At 40.7% G+C, this 10,948-nt stretch overlaps 1 protein-coding gene across 1 annotated transcript in view; it reads left to right on the forward strand.

The window, feature by feature from the left end:
- The window catches only part of LOC138949091 (uncharacterized), a 23,392-nt gene extending 14,281 nt beyond the window's left edge, over window positions 1-9,111 (forward strand). The window contains exons 5-8 of the mRNA XM_070320828.1: window positions 581-785; window positions 1,691-1,908; window positions 2,476-2,564; window positions 8,311-9,111. Coding sequence (XP_070176929.1) covers window positions 581-785; window positions 1,691-1,908; window positions 2,476-2,564; window positions 8,311-8,629 — 831 coding nt within the window. The 3' untranslated portion in view covers window positions 8,630-9,111. The remainder of the gene's footprint in view (window positions 1-580; window positions 786-1,690; window positions 1,909-2,475; window positions 2,565-8,310) is intronic.
- Window positions 9,112-10,948: the final 1,837 nt, after the last annotated feature.

Consider the following 10,948-nt stretch of genomic DNA (forward strand, 5'->3'; position numbering starts at 1 on the left):
CCCCCTTTTAAGACCTCAAGCAATCTTTGAAGATCTTAGACGATCATGTCTTGAAGGGGCAGTGCAGGGGTCACAGCATTGCAGCTCTAAGCATTGCTGAAGCATACTATCCTTGTAATCTGAAATATGTTCGGGTCACGTAATATAAGCTTTTGCTTGAGTTCGTATCCCTGCTTTTTTCATTCCTATTACTAATGTATTATGACTTATTTGAATAAAATATTGTTTAAAGCAAATAATTCTTCTTGAAATGTTGATGTTTATTTCTTATATGATGTACCTTATAATAGTGTACACATATATATGTATCTTGTATGTGTGCGTGTGTTTGTGATAATGCATTATAGTGCAATGTGTTATTCATTGATAGTAGTGTGATTGCACTGTAAATAATGTTGTGTTATTGATTTTCCCCCAATGATTGTACAGCGCTTTCAGCAGGCTTTAACCCTGGATACACACGCTTCATAAATACTATGCATCATTATTATTATTATGATTATTATGATTAAACGTTCCACAAGGATGTGTTAGGCAAATCAAAAACAAACAGAAAAACCAAACTTATTGTCCACTGCAGGAAGACGAACCCATCATGCAGGCGTACGAGGAGTGTAAGAAGTGGACGCAGGTGAACATCCGCAAGAAGTACAGCCAGAGCTACCCAGACATGCGGGTGGATCGAATCATTTTCGTGGCGTCGGCTGCCGACAACTTGCCCACCCGTCTGATGAGCTGCGTGTATCGCGCCGCCCAGCCAGCCTTCCACCGGACGGAGAGGAGAGGTTGGTGTTGGAGACCAGTCTGATATCCGATTTGCCTCCAGTCATTATATCATTTAAAAGACATTGTTGATATGGAGACATGTCTGATATCATTTGCCTCCAGTCATTATATCATTTAAAAGACATTTTTGATGTAGAGACATGTCTGATATCATATACCTCCAGTCATTCTATCATTTAAAAGACATTTTTGATATAGAGACATGTCTGATATCATTATATCATTTAAAAGACATTTTGATATAGAGACATGTCTGATATAGACCTCCACACAAGTAGACAAGTAAGGACCGGTTGTAAGAAAAGGCGTCACCTTAAACCTCTATCCTTGAAAAATAAAGTTCCATCATCATTATCCAGTCATTATATCATTTAAAAGACATTTTTAATATAGAGACATGTCTGATATCATATACCTCCAGTCATTATATTATTTAAAAGACATTTTTGATATAGAGACATGTCTGATGTCCAGTCATTATATTATTTAAAAGACATTTTTGATATAGAGACATGTCTGATATCATTGGCCGCCAGTCATTATTATTAGTTATTTCTGATATGCTGCCTGTTAGCAAATGATAACAGACATGTCGAGAAAAAAGATATCAAGCATGAGCCTTAAGCCGAATGCTGATATCGTTTTTGAGACATGTCTGTTATCATTTGCTGACAGTCAGCATATTAAAAATAACGGGTTTATTACCATGCAGTTTATTTCGACAAAATTAAAATTCGACCTGACTACGCAACTCCAGACAGAAACCTTTTGCTTTGCTTTGTCTAGTCCACTAGATAGTGTCACATTCAGTATCATGTGTGTGTGTGTGTGTGTGTGTGTGTGTGTGTGTGTGTGTGTGTGTGTGTGTGTGTGTGTGTGTGTGTGTGTGTGTGTGTGTGTGTAGCCGTGCCGCTGTACGGCGTGCTGACCAAGATGGACAAGGTTGACGTGCAAAGCGTGACCTTCAAGGAGAAGAAGGATAGCTTCATGAAGGAGCTAGGACTCATCCTACCGCGTCTCCTGGTCTGCAGTAACTACTGTGACGACCTTGACCCTGATTGCGAAAGGACAGAGAGGTTGAGACCTGACCTTGACCTTCCCATTGTGCGCTTCTTGCAGCAGGTGGGTTGCGCTATAATGGGGTCAACGCCTATCTTGTTGTTGTTGTTGTTGTTGTTGTTGTTGTAGTTTGTGGTGGTGGTGTCACTTTCCAAATTCCTATATTCTGATTGTATCTTTCATACATGTAACGATCTATACATGGTCTTCTGTCTTACATCTTTGTTTTTATCTTCTTGAACTGTGTTCTCACCTCAGTTTGTTGCCTTGCCCTAATACGTACGTATAGTATGTTCTAGCCTCTGTTATACCCTTCTCGCGTCTGTTGTCAACTGTTTCCGTTCCGATTTCATCATCCTTCTTGCCTTTGTGGTGTTCTTTAGATCTACAATGAAACAACAATAAAAGGAACGTATGTTTTCATTTTCACTTTTGTTTCTTAATGGAGAAGAGCGTATATAGAAAAAACAATTCTAACAGACTTTCAGTCATCTTTAGGTTTTTGTTCTTTAAATGTTAGCATCTTGGTGTGTGTTTTGTCTTTACGTTTTGGGGGATCTAAATACTAAATAGTGTTGCCACTGTTTGTAACTATATGTACTCATATTGATGCAATACAATGTTATCCAGGTGTGTGACAAGGCCAGAAAAGTGATCAAGGAAGGTGAGGTGCTCCCAGGCTCTGAGGGAACACGGGAGGAGGCCGAGAATGCTGAAAAGTGAGTACTGTACTAATTAATACGCACAAGTATTTACACAGTTCAAGGAGTGATTCAGATATCCCGTCAGGTGTTCTTATTATTGATACAGTGTAACAATCTTGATGTCACATTTGGAACCAAAGGCAGTGAGATAAGGGGAAGGAATATGTTTTTCATCAAGTAGGCCTAGCTCATGACAGGACTTAACCGCCTGAAACATCACCTGTACAGCAAAACATCCGCATCGGCCAGACTGAGCCCCCGAGAGACTGATAACCAGACAACAGCACATCTGCTGATGTCCTGCTCGCTCAACGAGGCACTTAGATAGAGGACCTGGCCAGACCCCATCCCTAGAGCTTAAAAGCTCTATGAGGCGCTCAGTAAAAAGGACCATGCCAGACCCTATCCATATAACTTAAAAGCTCTATGAGGCACTCAGTAAAAAGGAACTGGCCAGACCCTATCCATATAACTTAAAAGCTCTATGAGGCACTCAGTAAAAAGGAACTGGCCAGACCCCATCCCTATAGCTTAAAAGCTCTATGAGACGCTCAGTAAAAAGGACCTGGCCTGACCCCATCCCTATGGCTTTAAAAGCTCTATGAGGCGCTCAGTAAAAAGGACCTGGCCAGACCCCGGCCCTATAGCTTAGAAGCTCTACGAAGCGCTCAGTAAAAAGGACCTGGCCAGACCCCGGCCCTATAGCTTAGAAGCTCTACGAAGCGCCCAGTAAAAAGGACCTGGCCAGACCCCGGCCCTATAGCTTAGAAGCTCTACGAAGCGCTCAGTAAAAAGGACCTAGCCAGACCCCGGCCCTATAGCTTAGAAGCTCTACGAAGCGCTCAGTAAAAAGGACCTGGCCAGACCCCAGCCCTATAGCTTAGAAGCTCTACGAAGCGCTCAGTAAAAAGGACCTGGCCAGACCCCGGCCCTATAGCTTAGAAGCTCTACGAAGCGCTCAGTACAAAGGACCTGGCCAGACCCCGGCCCTATAGCTTAGAAGCTCTACGAAGCGCTCAGTAAAAAGGACCTGGCCAGACCCCGGCCCTATAGCTTAGAAGCTCTACGAAGCGCTCAGTAAAAAGGACCTGGACAGACCCCGGCCCTATAGCTTAGAAGCTCTACGAAGCGCTCAGTAAAAAGGACCTGGCCAGACCCCGGCCCTATAGCTTAGAAGCTCTACGAAGCGCTCAGTAAAAAGGACCTGGCCAGACCCCGGCCCTATAGCTTAGAAGCTCTACGAAGCGCTCGGTAAAAAGGACCTGGACAGACCCCGGCCCTATAGCTTAAAAGCTCTACGAGGCGCTTAGTAAAAAGGACCTGGCCTGAGCCCACCCCTATGCCTTAAAAGCTCTACGAGGCGCTTAGTAAAAAGGACCTAACCAGACCCCGGCCCTATGGCTTAAAAGCTCTACGGCAGTCTGAGGGACCTGCGGCACATTGCTACCTTAATCGAGGAGACGGGAGTTTCCATCTGACGAACGAAAACTGAGAAGAAGATGAAGAAGACGTAAAGTAGATCATGACTGCTTTGTTGAAACTAAAGCAAGCTTTTAAAGCTTGTCAGATAGTCAATGCAGTTTGTTCAAATATATGTTTCGGATTTGGGTAACCCGATTGACCTTATCTTTAGTCCGCCGACTGCACAACTTTTTTTTTTAAATGTGGAGAAAAAAAACCCGACATTTCACTGACAATGGGACATCAATCGCGCAATACCCACAGAAAATCAGAGGCATGCGCAGTCCAGTCCAAGGGAAATAATCAAGGGAAAAATCAAACTGCAGATGCTCATCTGTATGTAAAACAGAGGATGAAGAAAGTTGAGAAAAACCCTCCAACTACTGACACTATGTTTGTGAGCATGTTACCTTTATCCAACTTCCTTCTTTATTACTGGGACAGAAGATGAACAAACGCAACCTTTGCGTAACTGAAATGTAGTTCTAATCTGATAGGCTCAACGATTGTACAGCTAATTTAGATGTAGCTGTTTGTTTGTTTGTTTGTTTGTTTATTTGTTGCTTAACGTCCAGCCGACTACGCAGAGCCATATCAGGACGAGGAAGGGGGGGATGAAGGGGGCCACTTGTCAAGCGATTCCTGTTTACAAATGCACTAACCCATTACTTGTGTCCCAGCAGGCTTTAGTAAAACTAAATTAATACCTACTGGAAGATTACCAGTTTCCAGTATGTTAAAATAGGCTTAACCTATCTACTGCTGGACTTACATCAGAACACTAACAGATTAAACTATACATGAATCGCGAGACAAGCGGCAAGAGAAGAGATTTTTGGAAAAAATACAGGTGAATGAGCAAGAAGGCAGAAAAAAGAAAAGAATTCATGAAGAAAAAGAGAGCATGACAGGAAAGAGGAACCAAAAATCTACCTAACAGCAAACTAGAAAGCTCCTGCGGTTCCAAAAACAGGAGGGGCCTTTAATTTCATAACCGCAGTGCCCCACTGCGGGAAGATGTAGCTGTCATAAATTTGAAATCTAATATTATTATGAAGAAGAAAGGGTGACGACTGTGTAGATAGGTTATACTACGTATTATAATCATACATAGCTTTTCTATAGCGTGGGTCCTCGTACGCTTTACATGATAAAACATAAACTCAAATATACAAAGAGCATACATATCACTAAATAAAACAAAGCACATTAAGCTTACATAACACACATTATATTGAACTAAATCCCCTCTGAGAAATACAACAACAACGTACGTTAATACATCAGGGGATGAGTTTAATTTTGTGTTTGAAAAACAACAAAGGTATCTTATTGGAACGTTTAAGCCCTAATTTATCAACAACAACAAAACTGATTCACTGATCTTTGACTCAGCGGTCTTTTAAGTGGACAGACACACACTTCTAATACTGAAAATAAATTATCTGACAAATTGTACAGACACTCGCTCGGAAGACACAAGCGAGGCAACGATTCTTTTTTATATTTAGTCAAGTTTTGACTAAATAATTTAACGTAGAGGGGGGAATCGAGACGAGGGTCGTGGTGTATGTGTGTGTGTGTGTGTGTGTGTGTCTGTGTGTGTGTGTAGAGCGATTCAGACTAAACTACTGGACCGATCTTTATGAAATTTGACATGAGAGTTCCTGGGTATGAAATCCCCATACGTTTTTTTCATTTTTTTGATTAATGTCTTTGATGACGTCATATCCGGCTTTTCGTGAAAGTTGAGGCGGCACTGTCACGCCCTCATTTTTCAACCAAATTGGTTGAAATTTTGGTCAAGTAATCTTCGACGAAGCCCGGGGTTCGGTATTGCATTTCAGCTTGGTGGCTTAAAAATTAATTAATGACTTTGGTCATTAAAAATCTGAAAATTGTAAAAAAAAATAAACATTTATAAAACGATCCAAATTTACGTTTATCTTATTCTCCATCATTTGCTGATTCCAAAAACATATAAATATGTTATATTCGGATTAAAAACAAGCTCTGAAAATTAAATATATAAAAATTATTATCAAAATTAAATTGTCCAAATCAATTTAAAAACACTTTCATCTTATTCCTTGTCGGTTCCTGATTCCAAAAACATATAGATATGATATGTTTGGATTAAAAACACGCTCAGAAAGTTAAAACAAAGAGAGGTACAGAAAAGCGTGCTATCCTTCTTAGCGCAACTGCTACCCCGCTCTTCTTGTCAATTTCACTGCCTTTGCCATGAGCGGTGGACTGACGATGCTACGAGTATACGGTCTTGCTGAAAAATGGCAGCTACTTGACTAAATATTGTATTTTCGCCTTACGCGACTTGTTGGATCTGTGCTGTTTCAGTTGAATCTTAAACAAGTCGCGTAAGGCGAAAATACAATATTTAGTCAAGTAGCTGCCATTTTTCAGCAAGACCGTATACTCGTAGCATCGTCAGTCCACCGCTCATGGCAAAGGCAGTGAAATTGACAAGAAGAGCGGGGTAGTAGTTGCGCTAAGAAGGATAGCACGCTTTTCTGTACCTCTCTTTGGTTTAACTTTCTGAGCGTGTTTTTAATCCAAACATATCATATCTATATGTTTTTGGAATCAGGAACCGACAAGGAATAAGATGAAAGTGTTTTTAAATTGATTTGGACAATTTAATTTTGATAATAATTTTTATATATTTAATTTTCAGAGCTTGTTTTTAATCCGAATATAACATATTTATATGTTTTTGGAATCAGCAAATGATGGAGAATAAGATAAACGTAAATTTGGATCGTTTTATACATTTTTATTTTTTTTTACAATTTTCCGATTTTTAATGACCAAAGTCATTAATTAATTTTTAAGCCACCAAGCTGAAATGCAATACCGAACCCCGGGCTTCGTCGAAGATTACTTGACCAAAATTTCAACCAATTTGGTTGAAAAATGAGGGCGTGACAGTGCCGCCTCAACTTTCACGAAAAGCCGGATATGACGTCATCAAAGACATTTATCAAAAAAATGAAAAAAACGTATGGGGATTTCATACCCAGGAACTCTCATGTCAAATTTCATAAAGATCGGTCCAGTAGTTTAGTCTGAATCGCTCTACACACACACACACACACACGCACGCACGCACATACACCACGACCCTCGTTTCGATTCCCCCTTGACTAAATATAACAAGTCGCGTAAGGCGATAATACAATATTTAGTCAAGTAGCTGTCGAACTCACAGAATGAAACTGAACGCAATGCCATTTTACTCGTAGCATCGTCAGGCCACCGCTCATGGCAAAGGCAGTAAAATTGACAAGAAGAGCGGGGTAGTAGTTGCGCTAAGAAGGATAGCACGCTTTTCTGTACCTCTCTTTGTTTTAACTTTCTGAGCGTGTTTTTAATCCAAACATATCATATCTATATGTTTTTGGAATCAGGAACCGACAAGGAATAAGATGAAAGTGTTTTTAAATTGATTTGGACACTTTAATTTTGATAATAATTTTTATATATTTAATTTTCAGAGCTTGTTTTTAATCCGAATATAACATATTTATATGTTTTTGGAATCAGCAAATGATGGAGAATAAGATAAACGTAAATTTGGATCGTTTTATACATTTTTATTTTTTTTTACAATTTTCCGATTTTTAATGACCAAAGTCATTAATTAATTTTTAAGCCACCAAGCTGAAATGCAATACCGAACCCCGGGCTTTGTCGAAGATTACTTGACCAAAATTTGAACCAATTTGGTTGAAAAATGAGGCCTCAACTTTCACGAAAAGCCGGATATGACGTCATCAAAGAAATTTATCAAAAAAATGAAAAAAACGTTCGGGGATTTCATACCCAGGAACTCTCATGTCAAATTTCATAAAGATCGGTCCAGTAGTTTAGTCTGAATCGCTCTACACACACACACACACACACACACACACGCACGCACGCACACACGCACGCACATACACCACGACCCTCGTTTCGATTCCCCCTCGATGTTAAAATATTTAGTCAAAACTTGACTAAATATAAAAACGAAACCTATAGTTTGTAGCGCCGCCAGACAGGCTCCAGTGCTGAGGGGCACGAGACATGTCAGCTACCACCCAAACGGGGGCCAGCCGCAGTGTTGGATTGGTTGAAATTGAGATGTGTTGTGATTTCAACGAATTAAACCCCGCGGTTTGTTCTCTCCCGTTTGGGTTCCACCCACTTTCGGTTCGTACACCTCAGCCCTGGAGCTCATAATGACAACGTGGCAGTGACAGCGTGACAGTCAATACAACTTGAAACTTGTCGTTTGCAGCGCCGCCAAACAGGCTCCAGGACCCCAGGACCACATAAGGCAAGCGTGGCAGTCACTGGACCCCATGCAGCAGGACGTGGTGACGTCAGCAGTGGTAGGCCTCGTCACCCTGCTCGTCATGTTTTTTGCCCTGCCCTCGGCGGGCCAGGTGAACACCATCATCCACGAGAATTGTCGCAATGGAGTCATCGACGATCCCAAGGTCTGCGACAACCTTTCCCACGGACCTGGCTTCCTGCACCGGCTGAGGCACTTCTTTGCTGCGGTCATTCTCAGCTTAATGTTCTTCGGCTACAGACAATTTATCCGACGGGCTTAGACCCTGTGATGATGAGAGGTGTCCCTAACTTGTAGGTGTCCTTTATTGACAAGTTTAGATTGTCAGATATATTGAAAAGGGGCGACAGAAAGGGTGCCCCTTTATTGTTGGCTACCTTTCTGTACAAGTATAATTTGTCAAAGTAATAAAAACAAGTCGCGTAAGGCGAAATTACTACATTTAGTCAAGCTGTGGAACTCACAGAATGAAACTGAACGTAGTCCGCCGCTAGTGCAAAAGGCAGTGAAAGTGACGAGCCTGTTTGGCGCGGCAGCGGTTGCGCTGTGCTTCATAGCACGCTTTACATACCTCTCTTCGTTTTAACTTTCTGAGCGTGTTTTTAATCCAAACATATCATATCTATATGTTTTTGGAATCAGGAACCGACAAGGAATAAGATGAAATAGTTTTTAAATCGATTTCGAAAATTTAATTTTGATCATAATTTTTATATTTTTAATTTTCAGAGCTTGTTTTTAATCCAAATATAACATATGTATATGTTTTTGGAATCAGAAAATGACGAAGAATAAGATGAATTTGTTTTTGGATCGTTTAATAAAAAAATATTTTTAATTACAAGTTTTTAATTTTTAATGACCAAACTCACTCATTAGTTTTTAAGCCACCAAGCTGAAATGCCATACCAAACCCTGGCCTTCGTCGAAGATTGCTTTGCCAAAATTTCAATCAATTTAATTGAAAAATGAGGGTGTGACAGTGCCGCCTCAACTTTTACAAAAAACCGGATATGACGTTATCAAAGGTCAACTTATGTGCAGACCTGCTAGTGACTCCCCTTCGTGTGTACACGCAAGCACAAGACCAAGTGCACATGGAAAAGATCCTGTAATCCATGTCAGAGTTTGGTGGGTTATAGAAACACGATAATACCCAGCACGCCTACCCCGAAATCGGCGTATGCTGCCTGAATGGCGGGGTAAAAACGGTCATACACGTAAAAATCCTTTCGTGCTAAAAACATGAGTAAACGTGTGAGTCTAAGCCCATGAACGAAGAAGAAGAAGAAGATTTACAAGAACTTGGACCAAGAAGCCTTTTAAAGGAGACGAACAAGAGACGCAACAGACAAAAATCACTGACCACTGATGCTATGACTTGTCTAAGAATACGACTGTGATGTATCCAAGATGGTCGAAGCAATGACAAAGAAATGAGGGAAGCGATATGTTATATACATTCTTACAGGCAGAGGATGTTTGGGCTTGAAATGGTAATCAAAACATCAAACGTCAATAACAAAGAGAAAATTAACAAAGCAAAGGGACATAAGTGCTCAGGTTCCACAGCTATCCGGAACAAATCTCGTGGAAGACCTATGATAGAAAAGCCATCAAATCCAAAGAAGTCGTCGTCTTTATTTCTGTTGTTGTTGTTGTTGATTTTGTTGTTGTTAGTGTTGTTGGTGTTGTTGTTTTTGTTTTTCCAAAATAGGGACAAAGGTCCATTCGTTTTTCACTTCAAAACCAAAGTTAACCGCCACAAAGCTTGATAACCAAGTCATAGTTTTTGAGTCACTTGAGAAAAAGTGACTCTATGTAATCGGTCAGTGTTAGTCTGTCCGGCCGGCCGTCCGGCCGTAGACACCACCTTAACGTTGGACTTTTCTCGGAAACTATCAAAGCGATCGGGCTCATATTTTGTTTAGTCGTGACCTCCAATGACCTCTACACTTTAACGATGGTTTCGTTGACCTTTGACCTTTTTCAAGGTCACAGGTCAGCGTCAAAGGAAAAATTAGACATTTTATATCTTTGACAAAGTTCATCGGATGTGATTGAAACTTTGTAGGATTATTCTTTACATCAAAGTATTTACATCTGTAGCCTTTTACGAACGTTATCAGAAAAACAAGGGAGATAACTAGCCTTTTCTGTTCGGCAACACACAACTTAACGTTGGGCTTTTCTCGGAAACTATAAAAGTGACCGGGCTCAAATTTTATGTGAACGTGACTCATTGTGTTGTGAATAGCAATTTCTTCCTGTCCATCTGATGCCTCATATAATATTCAGAACTGCGAAAGTGACTCGATCGAGCGTTTGCTCTTCTTGTTTCTCCAGTCATCGGAACAAACAAACGTTATCATAGTCGATACCAAAGCTATCTGAATAAGTTAGAGGAAGAAAGTCAGTGATGTACGAAACAGAACGAATACCAGAACGATCGCCTGACATCAAGAATGGAACCATGAACCAGTTATTCAAGACGTGTTATTGTTGGCCACCATGAAAGGTTATCCTCTAGTCTGACTCATGTGTGATATGATTGTCTCCCTTGTTCCCTGGTGGAGAGAGA

The sequence above is a fragment of the Littorina saxatilis genome, linkage group LG15 (genome assembly GCF_037325665.1).
Source record: "Littorina saxatilis isolate snail1 linkage group LG15, US_GU_Lsax_2.0, whole genome shotgun sequence".
Lineage (NCBI taxonomy): Eukaryota > Metazoa > Mollusca > Gastropoda > Littorinimorpha > Littorinidae > Littorina > Littorina saxatilis.